This window comes from Saimiri boliviensis, chromosome 7 (assembly GCF_048565385.1).
Source record: "Saimiri boliviensis isolate mSaiBol1 chromosome 7, mSaiBol1.pri, whole genome shotgun sequence".
Lineage (NCBI taxonomy): Eukaryota > Metazoa > Chordata > Mammalia > Primates > Cebidae > Saimiri > Saimiri boliviensis.
The window spans coordinates 37,133,382-37,159,409 of record NC_133455.1 but is presented as its reverse complement, the minus strand read 5'-3'; the positions used below and the strand labels follow the sequence as shown (position 1 = coordinate 37,159,409).

General features: G+C 41.6%; 1 protein-coding gene across 2 annotated transcripts in view; it reads right to left on the bottom strand.

Moving 5' to 3' along the window:
- Positions 1-26,028, bottom strand: part of NTN4 (netrin 4) — a 124,943-nt gene that overhangs the window by 22,974 nt on the left and 75,941 nt on the right. For both annotated transcript variants that reach the window (XM_039472271.2, XM_074402391.1), the window contains exons 6-7: positions 2,598-2,811; positions 1,805-1,920 (exon numbers count right to left, since the gene is read on the bottom strand). In XM_039472271.2, coding sequence (XP_039328205.1) covers positions 1,805-1,920; positions 2,598-2,811 — 330 coding nt within the window. The remainder of the gene's footprint in view (positions 1-1,804; positions 1,921-2,597; positions 2,812-26,028) is intronic.

The following is a 26,028-nucleotide window of genomic DNA, read 5'->3' as shown; positions in this document are numbered from 1 at the left end:
TTTAGTAAAGATGGTGTTTCACCATGTTGGCCTGGCTGGTCTTGAACTCCTGACCTCATGATTCACCGACCTTGGCCTCCCAAAGTGCTGGAATGACAGACATAAGCCACCATACCTGGGCTTCCAATCTCTATTTCAAATATCCCATTCTTTGACCTCTACATCCTATCTTCTAGCTTGCTTCCAACTCCATCAGTCCTTTGAAACCCTATAATTGTGGACTCTGCTTCATTTCACCCTCACATTCCTATTTACTCAGTTTAAATTCCATGAATAATTATTGCCCTCTGTTGCTTCATTCTTGCTTGGAAAAACCTCAACCTAGCTTAAAGTCAACTCTGTGTATGCCTACCTACATCCACAACGCCGAATATGACTAGGGCAAACATCCAAGCACGCTGATTGGTGTTACTCTCAATGCCACACCTCTGCTTGAAATGCTCCATGGCTTCCATCTGACTCCAGGTGAAAGCCAAAGTCCTTAGAGTGGCCTCTCCAGCCTCTTATATTTCCTCTTCCACTTCTCTTCCCAGCTTACTGTGCTCCAGCCACACTGGCCTTAGTAAGAAGGCCAATTCCCCCTCAGGGCTTTAAAGACTTGCTGTATCTTCTGCCTAAACTCTCTTTTCGCTGCCACCTGTATAGCTATCCTTCTTACCGCCTTCAGATTTTTTTTCCCCTCAAATGCCACATTTCATAGGGCTTACCTGAAACCTTATTTAAAAGTATGACCCTCCAAAACATATCTTATCCCTTGTCCCTAAATTTTTTATTATTATACCAAATATATTATTTGATTATTAGCTGTTTTCCTCCACCGGAATGTAAGAGACACAGAGGCAGGGATTTCATCTGTTTTGTTCACTTACTATATTTACAGTGCTGCCCCGTGACAGAGGAACTTAACACGTATCTGTTGGATGAATGCATAAATTTATAAAGAACTACTACAAATTAGTCAGAAAATTACAGACAGGAAATTCACAGAAAAGGAAACCTGAATGGCCAAGAATAAAGACAGGTACTTTCATAACCATTTAAAGTGTAAGCATTTAAAACTGTAAAAAACGTTCTTAGAGGAGGTAGCCCACAGCTATAGAAAAACAGGTGGCAGACTGTCTTGGCCTGAGGGCTGTGGCTGGCCAGCCCCTGGCCTGGTGAAGCACCTTCCCAAGTACACAAAGTCACATCCAAGAGAACGTTCATGGTAGCGTTATTTATAATGGTGGAAAATTAGAAATTGGAGAGATCCAAAATGGCAAACAAACGAGAGAACAAAAATGGTACATTCATATAACTCCTTTTATATGAATTTTTTTGAGATGGATAAACCTCAAAAAAATACATAATCAGCTAAAAAATGTTCTGCTTATTTACACTACAGAGATGGGTTCTTAAGCAATCCTTCTCCCTTGGCCTCCCAAAATGCTAAGATTACATTCACCCCCTCTCAGTAGGCTCTTAACTGTATTATAGAGTGAGAAAAGCATAACGAAGTATCAACAGTAGAATAATGAGATTTTAGGTGCTTTTTTGTTTACTATGATGTTTTGCACTTTCCAAATTTTCTATACCAATTACATATATTACTCTAATAATCAGAAAACAAAAATGTGTTAAAATACCCGTTAGCTATATTTCACAGTTTCATATTTACGGAAGGGTCACTACTTTTATTATACTATGAAACCCCAGAACTAAAGAGTTCCTCTCCTAGGTTCCAAAAGCTGTACCTAGTTTGTCAGTTATCACTATTACCCAAGATCAGACCTGAAAATATGACACCGGGTTATATCCATCTCACCTGAGTGGAGCAGTGCAGAAAATCCCTGCGCATCCCCCCATTCCCAGGTGGGTTCACTCTTATTGTTCGTGGGACGGAAGTCAGGAACTTCATGATACCAGTCTATGTCTGTGTTGCTAATAAAATAGAAAATGATAAAGAATGTATTAAAGAATTTTTAAGAACTTGTATAGAAATGAATCTATTTATAGAGATTGAAACCTTATCTTCTACCTTCCCATACTTCCATTTTCCAGAAATAAATGGTGTTTTAAGGAACTATTGTGAAGACAAATAATTTATTTTTCAAAATGACCTAGATGATCTCTAGAATCTTGCAAGAACAAATTACTTGAGTCTGTAATTTGACCAACATTTTTTGTTTGTATCTGTTTTTTCACAGTTTTGCTCTTGTTGCCCAGGCTGGAGTGCAATGGTGTGACCTTGGCTCACTACAGTCTCCACCTTCTGGGTTCAAGTGATTCTCCTGCCTCAGCCTCCCGAGTTGCAGGCATTACAGGTACCCACCACCATGCCCAGCTAATTTTTTTGTATTTTTAGCAGAGACAGGGTTTCATTATGTTGGCCAGGCTGGTCTTGAACTCCTCACCTCAAGTGATCCACCTGCCTCAGCCTCCCAAAGTGCTGGGAATGCAGATGTGAGCCACCGCGCCCGGCCTGACAAAAATTCTTTAAAAGAGATGTGCAAAAATATCTTTGCTTCATTAACAGAATGTAAGATTTTCCAAATCACTACAGATTTTCAAAAGACTCTGAAATATATCAGCTGAGAGCAAAAGCCATGCATACTCACCTGCTGGTGCAGTCTCCGGTGATAGGGTCACAGCTCCCTGCACAATCACATGGTCGACAGCCGTAGTCTCCGAAGCCCCAGTATCCCACCATGCACCTGTCACAATGTGGCCCTGCTACCCCAGGCTTGCAAGGGCAGTCACCATTGCTGGGGTCGCAGAAGGTCACTGAGTTGGCAGGAAGGACAGCTGATCCTACTGGGTGGCAGGAACACGCTACAACAGAGAGGACACATAAGGACCAATGAGCGACTGTAGATTACCTGGGTGAAGATTAGGTTGACCATCCCCAGTGACTTCCTTTACCACACAGCACATTTCTGAGACTTCTTTAGCCAGTGAGTGTATGCTCAGAGAATGAAAGCTAAATAAATGACTTATAAGCAAGATGTAATCAGAAAAGCATGTCTGCTGCAAAAATAAACACATAATTTATTCTAACATGGAAGGCATGAAATATGAATGCTCTTTGGTTGGGGTGAGGATGAACCAGCAAAGAAGACAGAGTGGAAGCATTCAGCGAGAAAGGAAAAGATGTCGTGAGAGTATCAGTGTTCTGGAAGCGAAAAAACGTTTCAAGGAGGAGGGCAGCATCAGCTGTGTCAGATGTCAAAAGGTCAGAGAAGATGGGGCATGTGATGGAGAGTTGCACTGAACAACACGAAGGCTGTTGGTGTTCTTCACAGGAAGAGTTTCAGTGTAATACACGGGCAGTGGGGAACCCAGGGGAAGAGGAATTGGGAGAATGGGAGTAGAGGAATTTGAGCATGAGAACAGGTAGCTCTTTTGAGGAGTTTTTCTTTTTTCTTTTCTTTTCTTTTGAGACAGAATTTCACTCTTGTTGACCAGGCTGGAGTGCAATGGCATGATCTCAGCTCACCTGCAACCTCTGCCTTCCGGATTTAAGCAATTCTCCTGCCTCAGCCTCCCTAGTAACTGGGATTACAGGTTTGCGCCACAATGCCCAGCTAATTTTTTGTATTTTCAATAGAGACATGGTTTCTCCATGTTAGTCAGGCTGGTCTCGAACTCCTGACCTCAGGTGATTCCCCTGCCTCGGCCTCCCAAAGTGCTGAGATTACAGGCATGATCCACTGCGTCCGGCCTTCTTCTTCTTCTTCTTTTTTTTTTTTTTTTGAGAGAGGGTCTGACTCTAACACGAAGACCAGAGTACAGTGTTATCACCGTGGCTCACTGCAGCCTCAACCTCCTGAGCTCAAGCAATCCTCCTGCCTTAGCCTCCTGAGTAGGTGGGACTATAGGCTGGAACCATCATGCCTTGTTGATTTTTATAAAAAAATTTTTTTGTAGAGGAAGGGTCTTGCTATGTTGCCCAGGCTGGTCTCAAACTCCTGGCCTCAGGCAGTCCTCTCACCTTGGCCTCCCAAGTGCTGGGGCTAAAGATGTAAGAAACAGCACCCAGCCATAAGTCCTTAATACTAATCAAAAGTCCTTCTCCTCGGCCCTCTCTATACTCCCAGAATTGCTTATTGCCTGCAGTTTGACAACCTGCAGCAGTTTCTTTGCTCTTGAGATGGCAAAAATGGTTGAACAAAGTGTGTATGTGTGTGTGTCTGTGTCTGTGTGTGTGTGTGTGTGTGTGTGTGTACACATACATATATACATACTTTTTTTCATATATACGTATGTGTGAAATGTGCTTTTTGGGCTTATCACAAATTGATGAGCCCTAACTTCAGTTGGATCTCCAAACCAATGCTCATCAACTCTGTATTTGTTTTCTTGAGACAGGGTCTTCTTTTGTTCCAGGCTGGAGTACAGTGGCACTATCTCCACTCATTGTAGCCTCAACTTCCCCGGCTCAAGCGATCCTCCTGCTTCAGCCTTCCAGGTAGCTGGGACTACAGGCACATGCCACCACACCCAGATAATTTTTGTACTTTTTGTAGAGGCAGAGTTTTGCCATGTCCAGGCTGGTCTTGTACTCCTGGACCCAAGTGATCTGCCCGCCTCAGCCTCCCAAAGTGCTGCGATTACAGGTGTGAGCCACGGTGCCTGACAACTCTATTTATTCAATTTTACCTGGATTTTTAAAAATATATATATTTCTTGGCTGGGCGCCGTGGCTCACGCCTGTAATCCCAGCACTTTGGGAGGCTGAGGTGGGCAGATCACCTGAAGTCAGGAGTTTGAGACCAGCCTGACCAACATGGAGAAACCCTGTCTCTACTAAAAATGCAAAATTATTGGGGTGTGGTGGCTCATGCCTGTAATCCCAGCTACTCAGGAGGCTGAGGCAGGAGAATCACTTGAACTCGGGAGGTGGAGGTTCAATGAGCTGAGATCACGCCACTGCACTCCAGCCTGGGCAACAAGAGTTAAACTCCATCTAAAATACACACACACACATATGTTTCTCACAGTGGCTGTCTCAGAAATTCCCTAGGCTTCTCAAGCTACCCACTTAGTCTGATTCTTATTCACTGGTAGGGTCCTCTGGATAATCTTTTCTCCACTTTAAAATCTTTTGCATGCTCCCACTGCTTTCTCTGAGAACCAAGTGAGATGCTGGGAGAAACCCTGGTTGATGGCTCTGTCTCCAGTAGCCTCTGTGATCTCAGGCGAGAAATACGACTTTCCTGAACCTTGATTTCTTTATGTCTCACAGAGAGTTCATGCAGGTGACGTGATTCTAAATGAAACTACTTCCACAAGGTGTGTAACATGGTGTCGCTCACTGAAGAAGCCAGTTCTTCCTGCTGCATCTTTTCAATGTATATTCTCGACCCCGTTCTCTGCTTTTTCCCCTTGGAAACTTCTTATATTGATCATTTTTCCTTTCAATATCAGTTTGGCTTCAAATCTCCACTACTGACTAACTGTATGACTTTGAGCAAGATACTCAGGCTCTTACCTCAGTTCTCTCGTCTGTAAACGTGAAAATAAAAACAGGACCTACCCCCATGCAGTGATAAGGATAAAAAGAGATTATGTATGGAGAGCAGTTAGCGTGAAGTCTGGTACATGATTAATGGTAAATTAATTAGCTAATTAATTCAATAGACAATTCTTTTGTTTTCTTTAGAGAGGGTTTCACTCTGTTGCCCAGGCTGAAGCGCAATGGCTCATCACGGCTCACAGCAGCCTCGCTCCCAAGCTCAAGTGATCCTCCCACCTCAGCCTCCCAAGTAGCTGGGACTATAGGCACATGCCACCACACCTGGCTAATTTTGAATGTTTTTGTAGAGACAGGGTCTCACTATGTTGCTCAGGTGGTCTTGAACTCCTGAGCTCAAGTGATCCTCCTGCCTTGGCCTCCCAAAGTGTTGGGATTACAGGCATGAGCCACTACACCTGGCTGATAATTTTTATAGAGATATAGGAAGTATGTTTATGTGAGTAATGGTACCAGCCCTCAGGGAACGTATAGGCTTGTGGCAGAAACAGAGAAGTAAATAAAAGACTTCCATACATGTGATGTGCTGTAAGAGGTATACATAAAGCGCTGTGGGAACACAGAGGAAAGGCGAAGGCAACAGGCTGAGGGAATCAGGTGGGATCACAAACAAGGCATCATTTAACAGTCTGAGCCAGACTGTAAAAGATACAGAGGAGTTTGCAGGTTGAAAAGGAGGGCAAGGGTCCGGTCGTGGTGGCTCACGCCTGTAATCCCAGCACTTTGTTGGAGGCCGAGGCTGGTGGATCACTTGAGATCAGGAATTCAAGACTAGCCTGGCCAACATGGCGGAACCCCATCTCTACTAAAAATACAAAATTATCTAGGTGTGATGGCACATGCCTGTGGTCCCAGCTGCTAGGGAGGCTGAAGCAGGAGAATAGCTTGAATCTGGGAGGCAGAGGTTGCAATGAGCTGAGATCACATCATCGCACTCTAGCCTGGGCAACAGAGTGAAACTCCATCTCAAAAAAAAAGAAGAAAGAAAATGAGGGCGGGGAAGGCAATTGCTCATTCCAGCTTGGTCTTTAGACATTTTTCCCAGTGTATCTTTTTAAAATAAATTTTTCATTTTAAATTGTGGTAAGAAGCATATACCATACAGTTGACCATCTTAGCCATTTTTGGGTGTACCGTTCATTTCCACCACATTTTGTTTCAGCATTGTCTGAACTCATTGACAGAAGGATCTTTATCTTCTTATTTTCGTTTTTGGGGCCCCAGAACAGTGTCTAGTACATAGTAGATTCCCCAATCCTATGTGAAAGGGCATGGCTCATTTGGGGAATGTGAGAAGTTTAGTGTGCCTGAGTGGAAAGCAGTTGAAGGAGATGAAGCAGAAAAAAATGCTGTAGAGTCAGGTCGGATGGTGTTAGGATTCCAGGTTGTGGGAATGCCTAGCTTCTGAGGTTGAATTTTGTCCTATGGGCAAAATGAATCAAAAAGTTGTAAAGCAGGCCCGGTGCGGTGGCTCAAGCCTGTAATCCCAGCACTTTGGGAGGCCGAGGCGGGTGGATCACGAGGTCAGGAGATTGAGACCATCCTGGTCAACATGGTGAAACCCCGTCTCTACTAAAAAAAAAAAAAAAAAAAAAAAAAAAAATACAAAAAAATTAGTTGGGCGTGGTGGCGCGTGCCTGTAATCCCAGCTACTCAGGAGGCTGAGGCAGGAGAATTGCCTGAATCCAGGAGGCGGAGGTTGCGGTGAGCCGAGATTGCGCCATTGCACTCCAGCCTGGGTAACAAGAGCAAAACTCTGTCTCAAAAAAAAAAAAAAAAGCAGAAATATGACATGGTTACAATTCAATTTTGACTTTGGAGGCGTTAGACTACAGTGGGGAGAGGCTGGTGGCAGGATAATCAGAGAAATGAGAGACAACAAGGAAATGACTGAGACAGTAGGTGTCAGAATGGAAGGAAAGTTTGGATATGAAAAACTTATTTTTAAGGTTAGAATAGATAGGGTTTGGGGACCATCTGGAAGAGGAAGAAAGAGTTGTTGAGGGACAAATGAAGTTGAGGAAGATTTTCAAGTGTCTAGTTCGTGAATCTGAATGATTAGTGACATTATTCACAAAGATCTAGAAGGGAGGACTAGAGAAAGTCAGGGCAGACAGATCCATGTTGAGGGTGGAGATAGGGAAGGAAGGGAAAAAGAACCAGCTTAGGATCAAACACATTTGCTTGAGATGCTTAAATATATCCCAGAAATATTCTAATACTTAGGAGAAAAGTTGGGGTCACAAATAGAGTTTTGAGAGTTGTCACCCAATGGCAGCTGAAATTAGGAGGGCTAGATGAGACTTCCCAGGATGCTGTGTAGAGTGAGATGACCAAGGATAGAACACGGTGGAAGCATCCAGAGAGAGGTACTGGCAGTTGGAGGAGCAGTCACTTGCAAAAAGCTTATTAAGGAAAAGGAAGAGAGAGATAAAGAATAGCCAAAGGATGAGAAGAAAGTTTCAAGCAGTTAATGGTGTCAAACAATGCAGAATGCTCAAGTCACATACGACAGACCATAGGCAGCGACGCTGTCAGTCAGGAGGTTATGGGTGACTCTTGTGAGAACAGAAGCTGGAGAAATACAGGCCTTGATGGTGTACTGTCCTCCTGTGTAGATCTCTCTTTCATCTCTTTAACCAATAGCCATTAGAGCCATGGTTCTCAAATCAGTATGAATGTGTGAAGTTTGCAGAACATTTCTAACATCTGTGCGACCTCCCTCACACACACCTCCCCATAAGCTCTCTTTCATTGAGAACCACTACAATAGCGCATGAAATGTTGCTGCTTCTGCAAAAGGTATGAACTGCCGCCTTGGGAAGAAGCTCATATTCATTCACTTATTAGAATCTCATTCATTGATTCACTCACTCAACCAACAAATGTTAATAATAATATTTCTAATGTTTATGAAGCATTTGAAGCACATGTATGGCTAATGGTCACCCCTTAGCCATACATATAAGATCTTTCATGCTAGAGTCATAGGCTACTTTTCCAGTCCTTCCTCTTATTATTCTCTTGCATGTAGCCCTTGTTCTAATTAATCGTGACAATTTCTAGACACACCCTCCACCTTTCTTGTTTCTGCACCTTTATTAATTTCAATAGTGAAATCTTTCTTCCCATAACTATCTTTCAAAATTCTACATGTCCTTCAAAATCTATATCAAATGTCATCCCTAAGAGTTGCCCTAATTCAACCTTTTGGGGTAGTCAGCATGCTCAAGCTAGGAGCTCTATGTGTATCTTTCTTGTTAAAGACAGCATTTTTGACATACAATGATATTCAGAAAAGAAAAGTGGAGTTCAGCACCCTTCCCTCTGCCACCCCCTCCTACCTAACCAAATGTGGAGCCAGGGCAGTCACTCAGCTTGCCCATCTAAGGGACAGGTTCACCTTCTTTTAGAAGTCATTCCTGGCCGGGCACGGTGGCTCAAGCCTGTAATCCCAGCACTTTGGGGGGCCGAGGTGGGTGGATCACGAGGTCAAGGGATCAAGACCATCCTGGTCAACATGGTGAAATCCTGTCTCTACGTCTCTACTAAAAATACAAAAAATTAGCTGGGCATGGTGGCGCGTGCCTGTAATCCCAGCTACTCAGGAGGCTGAGGCAGGAGAATTGCCTGAACCCAGGAGGCGGAGGTTGCGGTGAGCCGAGATCGCGCCATTGCACTCTAGCCTGGGTAACAAGAGTGAAACTCCGTCTCAAAAAAAAAAAAAAAAAGAAGAAGAAGAAGTCATTCCTAATTCCAATACAATTGAGTATGATTTACCCTTTCTTTATAACCCTCCAGTGCTTAAACAAACATTTCTTATGCTCTGGTCACATTCTCTTTTGCATTACAGACAACTGGGTATTTCCTTTGTCTATCAGACCAGTCTGTAAGCTCTTTGAAGGTGAGCATGGGCCTCACTCACCTATCCCATGCAGTGCTTAGTGGAGGCAGACTTGAGTTTAACTCCTAATTGAAATGTGTTTTACCTTTGTGAGCCTCACATTTCTGTGTTGCCAGGCTTTGTTGAGGACTAAACCAGAGGCAATGTAAGACATTAGCAAATGGTAGGTTACAGCTGCTCAAAAATGGCCCACGAACTGAATTAAAAGGCCATGATGGAAGCACTATTTACAAAGGGCAATGGAGGAAAGCACCATAGGAGACATTGTTTGAAAGGCTAATTAGCTGTGTATTTAAGGCAGTATTTATTTACTCATTCACTTACTCAACAAACATTTTATGAGGATCTGCTATGTGCTAAGTACTGTGAAATTGCTAGAGATCTAACTTGAATAAAATAGTCTTGGCCCTTGAAAAGATCCCAAGTTTAGAAGAATTATTCCAAGAGTTCAAAAAAGCTTAATATCGGAGGAAAGTAAAGATTTTGCTTCTAGAACATTGAGGTTCTAAGGAGAATATCTTTATATTCATACAGTTATCGTCATCACTGCCTCTACATTAAATTTCCCAATTTTTTTCTTCACTTGGTTTTCATTATGAGAACTTTTAGGCATTTTTCTCTTAAAGTATCAAAGTACTATTGATTTATAGTTTGTTTCTAATTAAGAGATAATTCATGTGGATTATATAATATGCAATATGAATATATCAAAATACTATGTTGAAAACCGTGTAGACATTAAAATGAAATCACTTGGCTAGGCGTGGTGGCTCGGGCCTATAATCCTAGCACTTTGGGAGGCCGAGGCGGGCAGATTGCCTGAGCTCAGGAGTTCAAGACCAGCCTGGGCAACATGGTGAAATCTCATCTCTACTAAAATAGAAAAAATTGGATGGGCATGGCATTGTGCGCCTGTAGTCCCAGCACCTTGGGAGGCTGAGGTAGGAGAATTGCTTGAACCCAGGAGGCAGAGACTGCAGTGAGCTGAGAATGTGCCACTGGACTCCGGCCTGGGTGACAGAGCCAGACTCCATCTCCATGAAAAAAAGAAATCCCAGAATCTAGAATGAAAATTACCTAATTTTGAGATGTCAAAATCTATAGTTACTGTATCAGTCAGTTAAGTTGATTTGGTTCTTAAAGCGGAAAGGAGAGATAGAAGAAAGATATTATTAGACTCCCTTCTATGGTAATATATGGTATTCCACCACTTCTATCTTTTCCTCTGATTGAAAATTCAAGCATTTCCAGGAGTTGATCTTTCCCTTCTACCATGTATTTTAAAAGCTACACACATTTCAGGAATGGCCAGAGAAGAATGCGTTTCTGTCATATGTGCTAGTAGATTTCTGCCAGTGTGACTGTTCACACAATTACAAGATAAATATACCATTTGGAAACTATGCAGAACTAGCTCCAGGCAGAAGGCCCTGACATCTTTCATGGCAAACTTGCAAGTCTGACAGTGAGGCCTGCCTTGCATACCTGTCTCCTGAAGCTTGATAGCAGCCCATATCTGACACATACAATTGACATTTCTTATTTTCTTCTAAAATGCAAACATATTTTCTTCTCTTCTTATCTGGAAGGATCAAGTATCTCTTCAGGTTCTGGTTCAATTCTGATTCCCCAACATATATTCCTTACTAATTGTTGGTTCTAAAATGCAACCCAAGAACTTACTTTTTCACAGTAATATATCAAAGTTATAACCCAGAATGACATAAGTTCTCGACTTCAGCTTTGTCTTTTCTTTTTGAGACAGAGTCTTGCTCTGTCTCTCAGGCTGGAGTGTGCAGCAGCACAATCTTGGCTCACCACAACCTCCACCTCTGGGTTCAAGCTATTGTTGTACCTCAGCTTCCTGAGTTGCTGGGATTACAGGCATGCACCACCATGCCTGGCTACTTGTGGTATTTTTAGTAGAGATGAGGTTTTGTCATGTTGGCGAGGCTGGTCTTGACCTCCTGACCTCAAGTGATTCACCCATCTTGGCCTCCCAAAGTGCTGGGATTACAGGCGTGAGCCACCATGCCCTGCCTAATTTTCTTCTTGTTAGACCCAACAGATGAACCACCATCATATACTATTATGCTGACATTAATTACTCTTTTCATTATAATTTTTAGTGTTCACAGCTGTGGTAAACTGTCCTTAAGAGCCAAAATACTATGTTGAGTGGTAATCAGGTATATTTAGAAGCTGTATGTTCTGCCTAGGTGGTAAATCATTTAATATTGGAGTCACCATTTTTCACCCAAAACATCTGCCCAACAAAATTATTAAAACTGTCAATTTCATTTCCAGATATTTTCACAAGAGTTCATCAATAATGCATGAGACCGACTTTGAAGAGTACCTTTTTTTTTTCTTCTTTTTTCTTTTTTGAGATGGAGTTTCACTCTTGTCACCCAGGTTGGAGTGCAATGGCACAATCTTGGCTCATAGCAACCTTCGCCTCCTGGGTTCAAGTGATTTTCCTGTCTCAGCCTCCTCAGTAGCTGGGATTGTGGGTGCCTGTCACCACCACACCCAGCTAATTTTTGTATTTTTTGTAGAGATGGAGTTTTACTATGTTGGCCAGGCTGGTCTTGATCTCCTGACCTCAGGAGATCCACCCACCTCAGCCTCCCAAAGTGCTGGGATTATAGGTGTGAGCTACTGTGCCTGGCTGGTACCTTCTTTACCCAAGTGTTCTACTAAAGAAAATCTATGGTAACAACATAAAACTTTTGAAACAGGTGAGGTAGAGGAAATGAGTACTTTACAAAAGATTTCACAACAGATTCCCTTCAAGTAATGAATTTGGATAACTGCTGAATGTGATACAAATTTTACCTACAGTTATATGTTTGCAGCAATACATCTTTTTTTTTTTTTTTTGAGGCGGAGTTTCACTCTTGTTACCCAGGCTGGAGTGCAATGGTGCGATCTCGGCTCACCGCAACCTCCGCCTCCTGGGTTCAGGCAATTCTCCTGCCTCAGCCTCCTGAGCAGCTGGGATTACAGGCATGCGCCACCATGCCCAGCTAATGTTTTGTATTTTTAGTAGAGACGGGGTTTCACCATGTTGACCAGGATGGTCTCAATCTCTTGACCTTGTGATCCACCCGCCTCAGCCTCCCAAAGTGCTGGGATCACAGGCTTGAGCCACCGCACCCGGCTGTTTGCAGCAATACATCTAAGAGTGAAGCAGGGCCCCTGGGGCATTTATGGAAGAGGACCCAGTGCTTCTGTGTAGGACTTTGTAGCAGGAAACACACCTGTCAATGAAACAATGGATGGACACATTTCAAATATCTTGTGCCTGCATAAGGCTCTAAACTAATATTTGTATCAATCACAAAGGCTGACAATAAACACAGCTGTTTGGTAATTTGCTGTAAAATTTCTTAGAAGACAGAAAATAAAATAGAAGCAATATAATAAACTTGGTAAGAGCACAAGCTTGGGAATCAGACTAGACGACTAGATTCTAACCAGAACTAGATTCCGGTGAAGAGGCTTATTATTTACAAGACTTCGTGAAATTAACTTCTTCAGTTGTCAGTTTTCTCATTAATGAAGGAAGCCACAGGGATGTTTTGTGAGGATTAAATGAGATAGTCGATGTAAATATTTAGCAATGTATCAGGCATCTAGTGGCATCAAATGCTAAAAAAAAAATAACAAATACTATCTAGGTGAATCATATTCATTTAAAAATGCCCACCACTTGTTCATCCATTCACTTGCAACTTTACCAAAGGGTTACTGAACTTTGGGGTTAACATGAACTATGATAGAGGCCAAAGATACAAAGATGACTACAAAAAGTCGTATCTCTTGAGAAAAGAGAGATGTGTAGATAAAGACAGGGCAGTAAGCATTATACCCGAGGTAGTTTAGGGTGCATGTGAACACAGTAGAGAGCAATGAACTGCCTCATTGTAGATATGGCTTTTTTAAGGAAACTAATGATCTAACTGGCTTTCAATATAGCCTCCTTGTCTTGGTATCAGAGAGGAACACTGCTTTTCCTGACTACTGTAAATTCTATGGAATTAAGTTACTCTCCTGTTATATGTTCCTTTCCCTGGATAAAAAAATTTAACCTATTGGCCAGGTGCAGTGGCCCATCCCTGTAATTCCAGCACTTTGGGAGGGTGAGGCAGGCAGATCATTTAAGGCCAGGAGTTCAAGACCAGCCTGGGCAACATGGTGAAAGTCTGTCTCCACCAAAAATACAAAAATTAGCCAGGCATGGTGGTGTGTGCCTGTAATCCCAAATACTCAGGAGGCTGAGGCAGGAGAATAGCTTGAACCTGGGAGGCAGAGGCTGCAGTGAGCCGAGATCGTGCCACTGCACTCCAGCCTGGGTGACAGAGCGAGACCCTGTCTCAAAATAATAATAACCTGTAGCTCTCATTTTGCGGATCTGTGATCTATGGTCCTGCTGCTAATAGGGAGGTACCCTGAAATGTCATACAGGACAAGAGTCACAGCTATCAACCTGCACGAATATAAAAAGTTTATAAGCTCAAGCACAAAACAGGAACACAGTGGAACCATTATGGCTCCCTTTATTCTGAAGGGATTGCTATAGCCTTTGTTGGTGGACTCAAAGGAAGTAATTGCTACCGGTTCATTTTTATTCCCACCTTCCGCTAGAACTCTAGGACTCTGCCTGTCTTCCACTCAGAGAGCAATCTGTGATCTCAAGCTCACTGTCGAAACCACCAATGGAGCTCAGCATCTTATCCCTTTGAAACTGGCCTCCTTTAATATTACCTGATGACTCTAACTTTCGTAATTTTATTAGTAAAAGCTATACTGGGAGAAAGTACCCTAAAAGTATTTGCTCTTGATTTAGCTTTTCTAAAAACGGAACTCAAAGTTCAAGGCCTTTAGCTGGGAAAGAAGCTGCTTGTCAAGATCGTTCACCTCGACCCAGCGGCCACTCCCTCGGCAGCGCCTCCAGGCTCCCAGCATTGTTTTCTCCCGAAAAGGCCAAGGCCCTACAGAATTTCCGAGGGCGACTTTTAATAGCGAAGTCATTCCCAAAGCTGCCCAGCTGCCTGTTGAATTCTTCGAGCGAGCGAGGGAGACTTAAGGGAGATGATTTTGAGACACGGCTTTAAGAAGAAAGGACACAATTTGAACCACTATAAATAAAGTGTGAAGTGAAATAGTAGATAAAATGATATCTTTTTTTTTTTTCTTTTTGGCGCTGTTTTCTTCTTTCCTTCTGCTATCAACTATTTTTGCTAGTGGATGAAAAGCTATTTAAAAAAATACGAAAAAGTTGTAAATGTGCTTTACTCTGTGAAAGGCCATATGGGACCCCTTTACTATCCCAGGGAACGTTTTTCTATTGATCCTTGTACTGTTATATACATTATGTTCAATGGTAGCTAGTTCCACAATATTCAAGGTGTATTTAATTTAAAATAAAATGATGGCTGGGCGTGATGGCTCACACCTATAATCCCAGCACTTTGGGAGGCCAAGGTGGGCAGATCACTTGAGATCAGGAGTTCAAGACCAGTCTGGTTATCATGGTGAAACCCCATCTGTACTCAAAATACAAAAATTAGCTGGGCATGGTAGTGCAAACCTGGAATCCCAGCTACTTGGGAGGATGAGGCAGAAGAAGCGTTTGAATCCGGGAGGCGGAGGTTGTAGTAAGCCAAGATCATGCTACTGCATGGTAGCCTGGGCGACAGAGCAAGATTGTCTCAAAAAAAAAAAATTATGCTTGAATCAGTCTAATAAGAAAACAATCTGAATTAAGATTTGCCTTTCGTTTACTGAAGTTCAGTGTCTCCTGAGTTTCTGCACATCCTACTCAAAAGAGGGGTAGGATGCATGAGCTCTGCCTCTAAAGCTTTAAAAAAATGCACAGGATTTAAGTATGTTTCCTGTCTTCTATACACATTTAAATCAATAATGCAAATAAATACAAAAGTCATTGTCTTTATTTTTATTTTTTTTTAAACAAAGTCTTGCTCTGTCGCCCAGGCTAGAGTGCAGTGGCATGATCTCGGCTCACTGCAACCTCCACCTCTCGGGTTCAAGTGATTCTCCTGCCTCAGCCTCCCTATTAACTGGGGTTACAGACATGTGCCACCACGCCTGGCTAATTTTTGTGTTTTTAGTAAAGACAAGGTTTTGCCATGTTGGCCAGGCTGGTCTTGAACTCCTGACCTCAAGTGATCTGCCCATCTCAGCTTCCCAAAATGCTAGGATTACAGGCACCCAGCCATAGCCTTTATTTGTAATGCTTTACTATGTGACTGCTGCTCAGATTCCCTATTTAATTTCTCTATCATTCCTTTCTTGTTTACTAGTTGTAACTGAGCCAGTTACTATTTATTCCTGGGTATATCTAAGAGATCTTAGGCAGCTAAAAAGCCAATTCTATATTCTTGGTTTGCTACTTCAATTAAACCTGAAGAAAGCACTTCTGCATATACAGACAAATTTTATCTTGGGAAAACTTGGGTACGACCATTCCCTCCATCCCGCTTTCCTCTCCTCTCCTCTCTTCCTTTATCCTTTCCTTCCACCTGTTCAGCTTCCTGTATTCCAAATCCATGCAGGCATCTAGTCAGGAATTGGAGTTATCCCTAACTCCTTTCTCCTTCGAAGAAACAAACCCTATTGATTGTGTCTATCTTTGATCTTGCCTTTGAACTAATGCGATTCATCCCTGCCATAATCTGCCATGCTCACTTTCTTCTTCATAATACATATTATAGCTTTCGATTACATATTTACTTGGGTAAATTTATTTCGAGTCTATTTCCATGCGGAGAGAGACTATTTTGTTGTATAGAAAGTGACTAGAATGGGCCTGCCACAGGGGAGGCAATGAATAAATCTAGGTTGAGTTTTTTAAATGGAATGATTTGTGTCATTTAAAAAATATTTCTTCATAATTGATGATCTTTTGGCCTCCAATAATCTTGTTGTGATTTTTCACCTCACTGCTATCATTACTGTATGCTGCGAAGGACAAGAAGACAACAGGAACCACATCAACTTCACTGAGTCCCCCAAACCTAGGACCATGCCTGACCCATTTTAGCAACTCACTCCTCTTTGTTGCATCAATAAATGAATGCGCCTCTTAATAAGCAACAACCATGAAATGATTTTACGTTTTGATGAACCTCCTAGAAGGTTCATACTACTCTTTACAGGTTCCTATTAATAGTATCTTAACACCACAGGATTGCAATACTGGATATGGGATACTAGAAGCAGAAAACCACCCCAACAAATCTACGGTAAACTCAAATGGTCACAACAAAGCAGATTATTCTACATTTTCCCAGAGCAAGACTATATCCGGGTACAGTTAATGCTTCAGTTAGTCCAGCTTTATTATTTATTGATAATAAAAATTATTTCCAGGCATGGTGGCTCACACCTGTAATATCAGCAGTTTGGGAGGCTGAGGCAGGAGGATCACTCGAACCCAGGAGTTTAAGATCAGCCTGGGCAACACAGCAAGAGCCCTTCTCCACAAAAAAAAAAAAAAAAAAATTAGCTGAGTGTTGTGGCCTGTGCGCGTAGTCCCAACTACTCAGGAGGCTGAGATGGGAGGATTATTTAAACCTGAGAGGTCAAAGCTGTAGTGAGCTGTAATCATGCTGTTGCACTCCATTCAGCCTGGGCAAAAACCCTGTCTCAAAAAAAAAAAAAAAAAAAAAAAAAGTGCTCTATTCTCACTTGATAGGGGATATTCTCCACCTCTAAGTACCTTTCTCTGGCAGCAAAATTTCTTTCACATTAATCAATCTGAAATTCCTTTCACTCAATTATACCTAATTAGAACTCTTTGTTCTAGGAAAGTATATTATTTTTTGCCACACCTCTACTTCCCCCTTACACCTTTTGAGTATTTATAAAAAGTTGCTGTAGTCTCCCTGAGAAGTTTCCTGGTTAATCCAACAGTATTTATCATCTTTCACACTTATTCATTAGTATCTGTCTTTTTTCAATGTTTTTTGTTGGCCTATCTGTAATATTCTCCAGTCATTTCCATCTTTCCTGTACTAAGATTCCTTAGGAAGAATTCAGTTCAAAAAAATAAATAAATAAAAAAGGAAGAATTCAGTTCTTTAGATTCAAATACTACATGGCTAGTTATTAGTAAACAGGAGCTGATAAAACTAAAGGCTTTTACTTTTTTTTTTAACTAGGTTCTTTAAAAATTATTTTTGGTTTTAAAATACATGTATTATTATTTATTTCTTTGCTTTATGATTCTGTTTTCATTAACTGCGTCACAGTGTATAACAGAGTTCTTTGGATCTTTCTAGGTCATTGGATCTTTGTAGTCAGACCAACCTGGGTTCAAATCCCAGCCTTGGCACTGACCAGCTATGTGAACATGGGCAAATTATATACAATCATCTCTCTACATCTGTGGATTCAGCATCCATAGAATCAACCCACTGTGGCTCAAAAATATTTGAGAAGAAACCCAATAAAAAATAGCAATACAGTAATACAAAATACTACAACTAAACACTACAGTATAATAACTTTTTTTTTTTTTTTGAGACAGAGTTTTGATTTTGTTGCCCAGGATGGAGAGCAATGGCATGATCTCGGCTCACCGCAACTTCCACCTCCCAGGTTCAAGCCATTCTTCTGCCTCAGCCTCCAGAGTAGCTGGGATGACAGGCATGGGCCACTGTGCCTGGCTAATTTTGTATTTTTAGTAGAGACAGAGTTTCTCCATGTTGGTCAGGCTGGTCTCAAACTCCTGACCTCAGGTGATCAACCCACCTTGGCCTCCCAAAGTGCTGAGATTATAGGCATGAGCCACTGGGCCTGGCCTTAACAACTATTTACATAGCACTTACATTGTATTAGGTATTATAACGTAGAGATGATTTATAGCATACAGGAGGATGTGCATCGGTTATATGAAAATATGAAGCCATTTCATATAAGGAACTTGAGCATTCACGAACTTTGGTATCCTTGGGGAATCCTGAAACCAACCCCTCAAGGATACTGTGGGTGGAGGAACAGGACAACTGTAATCAATTTAAGTCTCAGTGTCTTCATTTGTAAAACAGAAATACACTACACTACCCAGCACATAAAGATTGCTAAATTACCTAGCGCGATGTCTGGTCCATGACAGCCATTCAATAAACATTCAGTCTCTTCTTTATGCTCCTTCTAATTTTGCCCAAACTTTCTGACGCTTTTGATATTTTCTAATGTTTATTACATGTCCTCATTAAAAGTAGAATGGTATACTATTTATTTATTCAGTGAATTACTGAATTCCACTTTCTGCTTGGAAGACATGTTGGAAAATACCATGACCTCTTCCACTTCTCTTCCCAAACATGACTGATTTTTATTCATCAATCTGTAAAGTTTTGGCTGGGTGTAGTGGCTCTAGCCTGTAATCCCAGCACATTAGGAGGCCAAGATGGGAGGATCACTTGAGTTCAGGAGTTCAAGTCCGGTCTGGGCAATATAACAAGACCCCATCCATACTGAAAATAAAAAATGAGCCAGGCATGATGGTGCATGCCTGTAATCCCAGCTACTTGGAAGGCTGAGGTGGGAGAACTGCTTGAGCCCAGGAGTTTGAGGCTGCAATGAGCCATGTTAGTGCCACTGCACTCCAACCTGAGTGATAGAGCGAGACTCTGCCTCAAAATAGTAATAATTTAAAAAGCATAGCTTCTCCTTTTTTGGTGAATTTTAATATATGTTATTTAATCTTTTTAAAGATTGCCTTAGTATGATTATTATATTATGACATATCTATTTTCTCTATTTCTCTCACTTCTTAACCCTCTGGTTTTACTTCCTGGATTTGGGGGGAGAAAAAAGCTGAGATTAAAGTTTCCCAACTATTACTGCCAAGTTACTGTTCTATTTAAAGTGTGCTTTCCACAAACAGTTACTTCATATTGATTCTATGCTCGAATCATTTGCAGATGCTTTCAGTATAAAAAAAAGCTGTCTATGTTGTTTTTATGGTATAAAATGAACTCATGTGACTTTGCCAAACCTACAGTTAGAAAGAAAAAGCCCACAAGTTACTATCTGAAGACACCTCAGCAACCCTTGAGAAACATTGGCCTGGTTCACAGGCATGAGAATAAACAAATGAAAGGTGTTCTTACATGTGTAATTGTGGTAAGGTGTTCGGATTTAATTAGCATAAAAATTGTACTTGAAAGATAGACTGAAATGAAAGCATCATTTTACAAGAGGTAGAATGAAATAACTGTTCAATAAAGATCAGTACAAACAGAAATGCAGAGACTCTTCCTGAGAGCATCATGGAAAGGGGCTATTTGGGCAGAGTGTGAAGAATGGAAAGAAAGACTGAGGCAAGAGAGTCACCCACCCAAAGGACCTGCATCTCCATCGAGTCACCCACCCAAAGGACCTGCATCTCCATCGAGTCACCCACCCAAAGGACCTGCATCTCCATCGAGTCACCCACCCAAAGGACCTGCATCTCCATCGAGTCACCCACCCAAAGGACCTGCATCTCCATCAGCTGAGTAGTTTTCAGCTAAGCCAGGAAGAAGGAAAAATAAATAGATCTGAATGATATAACTCTTTACAAAGATAGCTGGTTCATTCGGGTAGATAACCCTGTAACCAGACGCTATCTTGGTAAATGCTTGGTTTGGGTTTTAGGACAGAGGGACCAAGTTTATTTTTATTCATTCTATGCTAAAAGGGAATGGCTACATTTATTTTGGCCCACCAGGGAGGAAGGAAGGGCATGTCAGTCTTTCCAGAGGTTGCTTACTTTGACAGGGAATGAATTCTGCTTTCTTTTCCACTTTCTGATTTTTCTTTTAATATGGAGAAAGGGGCCGGACACAGTAGCTCAAGCCTATAATCCCAGCACTTTGGGAGGCCGAGGTGGCAGATCACGAGGTCAAGAGATCCTGAATTGCTGGGACTATGAGTACATGTCATCATGCTCAGCTAATTAATTTTTTTTAATAGAGCTTATGCTAGGGACAAGACTGCTATAAGCAGTGGTTTTCAAATACTGGCCAGGAGACCAAAAGGCTGAATCAGAATCACCAATGATGTTTTTAAAGAAATGTAGATTTCTGTCCGGACACCCTGTTGGAGATTCTGATTCAGTGTATCCTGGGCAGGGCCCTAAGATTCCATCTTTTCAGTAAGTGCACCCAAGTGATTCTGACCCACAGCCAGGTTTGGGAACCAGTGACTCGAGAGAGCAGCTTGAGGTGAGAGAAGTGGGACTGTGAAAGTGGAGGCAAGACCTTATCCAAAACATTCTACTTTTGACTCAGAGTCCGAGTCTGACTTCCTGATGAAAAATGACCTGATAGTTTGAAACTGCTATGGTGAGAATATTTCAACCACAGAAATTGCCAAATGCTATGAATGAGGTCAGGGTTCCCTCCCATCATGAACCCTGCCACAAAAGCCAGTATAGGATCTTGGCTCATTGCAACCCGCTGCCTCCCGGGTTCAAGCAATTCTCCTGCCTCAGCCTCCCAAGTAGCTGAGATTACAGGCACCTGCCACCATGGCTGGCTAATTTTTGTATTTTTAGTAGAGACAGGATTTTACCATGTTGCCCAGGCTGGTCTCGAACTCCTGACCTCAGGTGATCTGCCTACCTCGGCCTCCCAAAGTGCTGGGATTACAGGCATGAGCCATTGTGCTGGGCTCTCGCATTTTTTAATATGCCTGCCATAGAAAAATCTACCTATGTTCTTCCTAACCATGAGTATGGAATGTTTTTCCATCTGTATGTGTCCTCTCTTATTTCGTGAAAATGGCCATACTGCCCCAAGTAATCTATAGATTCAACACTATCCCCCATCAAGCTACCAATTACCTTCTTCACAGAACTGGAAAAAAACACTTTAAACTTCACATGGAATCACGAGAGAGCCCGCATAGCCAAGACAATGCTAAGCAAAAAGAACAAAGCTGGAGGCATCACACTGCCGGACTTCAAACTATACTACAAGGCTGCAGGAATCAAAACAGCATGGTACTGGTACCAAAACAGAGACAGAGACCAACGGAACAGAATAGAGACCCCAGAAGAAACACCACACATCTACAACCATTTGATCTTTGATAAACCTGGCAAAAACAAGCAATGGGGAAAGGATTCCATGTTTAATAAACGGTATTGGGAAAACTGGCTATCAATGTGCAGAAAGCAGAAACTGGACCCCTACCTGTCTGTCACCTTACACTAAAATTAACTCCAGATGGATTAAAAATTTAAACATAAAATCTAACACCATAAAAACACTAGAAGAGGCCGGGCGCGGTGGCTCAAGCCTGTAATCCCAGCACTTTGGGAGGCCGAGGCGGGTGGATCACGAGGTTGAGAGATCGAGACCATCCTGGTCAACAAGGTGAAACCCCGTCTCTACTAAAAATACAAAAAGTTAGCTGGGCATGGTGGTGCATGCCTGTAATCCCAGCTATTTAGGAGGCTGAGGCAGGAGAATTGCCTGAGCCCAGGAGGCGGAGGTTGCGGTGAGCCGAGATCGCGCCATTGTACTCCAGCCTGGGTAACAAGAGCGAAACTCCATCTCAAAAAAAAAAAAAAAAAAAAAAAAAAAAAAAAAAAAAACACTAGAAGAAAACGTAGGCAAAACCATCCAGGACATAGGCATAGGCAAGGACTTCATGACTAAAACCAAAAAGCAATGGCAATAAAAGCCAAGATAGACAAATGGGATCTAATTAAAATGCAGAGCTAATTAAAATTCTGTACAGCAAATGAAACCATCATTAGACCTAATCGGCAACCAACAGAATGGGAAAAAATTTTTGCAATCTACCCATCTGACAAAGGGCTAATATCCAGAATCTACCAAGAACTAAAACAGAAATAACAAGAAAGAAACCAAACAACCCCATTCAAAAGTAGGTAAAAGATATGAACAGACACTTTTTAAAAGAAGACATATATGAGGCCAACAAACATATGAAAAAATGCTCATCATCACTGGTCATTAGAGAAATGCAAATCAAAACCACACTGAGATACCATCTCATGCCAGTTAGAATGGCAATCATTAAAAAATCTGGAGACAACAGATGCTGGAGAGGATGTGGAGAAATAGGAACACTTTTACACTGTTGGTGGGAGTGTAAATTAGTTTAACCATTGTGGAAGACAGTGTGGTGATTTCTCAAGGATCTAGAAATAGAAATTCCATTTGACCCAGCAATCCCATTACTGGATATATACCCAAAGAACTATAAATCATTCTACTATAGAGACACATGCACACGTATGTTCATTGCAGCCCTGTGTACAATAGCAAAGACCTGGAACCCACCCAAATGCCCATCAATGATAGACTGGACAAAGAAAAGGTAGTACATATACACCATGGAATACTACGCAGACATAAAAAATGATGAGTTCGTGTCCTTTGCAGGGAGTTGGATGAATCTGGAAACCATCACTCTCAGCAAACTGACACAAGAACAGAAAGCCAAACACCGTATGTTCTAACTCATAGGTAGGTGTTGAACAACGAGAACATGTGGACTCAGGGAGAGGAGCATCACACACTGGGGGCAGTTGGCGGGGGTATGGGAGAGACAGTGGGGGGTGGGAATGGAGAGGTTTGGGGAGGGAGGGGTGTGGGGAGGGAGGGGGTGGGGATAGATAACATGGGGAGAAATGCCAGATGTAGTATACACCTAAAGTAAAATAAATAAAAACCTACCTATGTAATAGGTTGTCAAAGTCACATAGGTGACTTTAGAGGTTTCAAGTGAGTTACTCTAAAAGAGACTATCCATTTTTAGAACAGAGAGATGAGACTGCTCAAAGTACCTCAGTACACAGGGAGAATTACATTCCCCTTTTTCTTTCTGTGCCTTAGCAATCAGTCAGTTTGAGCCTCCATTTCTGTTCCCAACCCTAGATTCAGCTGGAGAGATTCATGTTTTCCCTTGCGTTTACAGACCTTAAATGCACTGTCCTTTAAAAAAAATTTTTTTTCCTAAGCTGTAGAAATAAATTCAGTTTCAATGATCTCTACTAGTCTTAAAAAAACAAACAACATCCCTGGAATCCTCAGAAGTGATTTCTTGGCATGGAAATGTGTAGTTGATTGTGCTGGGTCCAACAGCAGACTCTGATTAAGGTTGAAATAAAGAGGAAGTAAGAAAGGGGATGATTTAATTGCTAATCTATTGGTTAGAAGATTTGGTTCAGAGCCTTGCTTCTTCAGGTCTGATGAATTTATAAGCATTAAGTAAAAATGTACACATAAGATCCATCGCATGTAGCATGGTGCCTATCAGGAGTGTGGGAGGAAAATAAATCTCCTAGAATATTAATGAAACCAGTAAGTCCTTGGCTTACCTGGCAGGAAGCTAGCTACCTGACTGCAAACAAAGCCCAAAGATGAATGCCATCAATATTGGTTGAATGAATCAACATGCCCAGTAAGTATCTTATTAAATGTACTGTAGGTGCTGTGAGGAAGAACGTCATCACATCATCCATTTGTTTCATTTTCTAGATCAACTAATTAAAAACGACCAAGACTAGAAAGCAGGACAAACTGTGTTTCAGCAATTTTACAGGAAAAAATACAAACAGCCACCTAAGAAGTATGGGAGGGATCTTTTCAAGGAAATATTCCCTAAATTGCCTTAATTCAGCCCAACACTAAGGCACTTGCTGTATCTTTTCCATTCCACTTGCCTCCTGTAAAATGGGTGGTAATAATGTTACCTACATCGAAGTGCTTTTGTGAAAGTGACAAAAGTGAAAACATACACAGCCCTTTGAATAGTGACCAGAAAATAGTATGCACTCAATAAAGGTCAGCTATTACTGTGATATTGTCATCATCACCACCACCACAGTGTATAGAAATGATCTGTTATTATACATTTCTCCCCATCGAGAATGTAACATCTCTTTGGGAAGATCTTTTCGTTTTTACAGACTTAGTGTTTACCCCGGAGCTTGGCACAGGGGAAAGCACTCAATAAATGTTTTCCGAACTAAACTGAGCTACAACTTATGTGCTTCTAGTAAATTTATCTCAGCTGTTGCTTCAGGTTTTCAATGGTTCCTTTTGGTTTTTTTTTTTTTTTATTATTTTTTGTTTATTTTTTTGAGACAGAGTCTTGCTCTGGAGGCTCCCAGGCTGGAATGCAGTGGCACGATCTTGGCTCACGGCAACCTCTGCCTCCTGGGTTCAAGTGATTGTCCTGCCTCAGCCTCCTGAGTAGCTGGGATTACAGGTGCCCATCGCCACACCTGGCTAATTTTGTATTTTTAGTAGAGATGGGGTTTCACCATGTTGGCCAGGCTGGTCTTGAACTCCTGACCTCAGGTGATCCACCTGCCTTGGTCTCCCAAAGTGCTGGGATTATAGGTGGGAGCCACCATGCCTGGCCTGATTCTAATTTTTGAGAAGATAAAAACTAAGAAGAGAGAGAAGAAAAGGTCTGTCATATGTTCATTGCCGAAAGTCCAATAGACTAGATGTCCCAAGTCTAGTTATTATGTTTAAGATTATTTCACTGACAGAAATGTAAGGTTCATTGTTTCTTTGATATGCATTTGTAGCCTCTAGCACTTGGAAATGGGGAAGAAATATATGGAAAAAAAATCATCTAGCACGTGTCTTCCCAAGTAAAGTCTTCATATAGATTACATTTGGCTACTATAAAATAACAAAATTTTCCAGTGAGCGCCATAGAACACAGGTCCCAAAAGATGATAGAAAAGGCTTCTCTGGTTAAACTGAAGAGCCCTCAAAACTCTGAAACAGGTTTATAATGAACATTAGCATATTAGGCTCTGAGACATTCTGAAGCGAAGAAACCTTTGATTAATTTACTTCCTAAATTAATTTCCCCTCACATAATTTCTGTTAACATTTCATGGAATTAGAGCTCTGTGGATCAAACTCTGGAAAATGCTGTACCACAGAAACATACTTATTCAGATTTCCATTTTTTCCTCAGTAAACCTCCATATAATTTATTCTAAAATATTCTAGGTCTATATGCATACAAATAGAGATGTAAACTTTTGTTAATTTGGATGTTTGGTTAAGTAGGATGTTCAGGCTAACTAATTCTGAAAAGTTTAACTGTAGATTAAGTGCTACTATGCCTTTAAACCCTTACTGAAAAGCATTCAATAGCACTCTCAACCTTAAAAAAAAATTTTTTTTAAGAGATGGGAAATTTCTCTGCTGCCCAGCCTGGAGTGCAGTGGCCTGATCCTAACTCACTGCAGCCTCGAATTCTGGGGACTCAAGCGATCCTGCCTCCTCAGCCTCCTGAGTAGCTGGGATGCTGTGTGCCGTCGTGCCTGGCTTTTCTCAACCTTTAATACTATTCAGTAGCTCTGGGGTGGGATCACAGGTTCTGCATTCCTAATCAGCAACCATATGATGCCAATGTGGCTCGTCTGCAGACCACACACTGAGTAGCAGGTTGCTTTTCTGCCTTGGTAAGCACAGTAAAATAAATATAATAAAATTTGTTATTTTGAATAACTTTGTACATGTCGTTGGTGGAACCACATACTGAAATAGTTTAAATGTTTAAAATATCAACTTGTTTTCTTGCTACT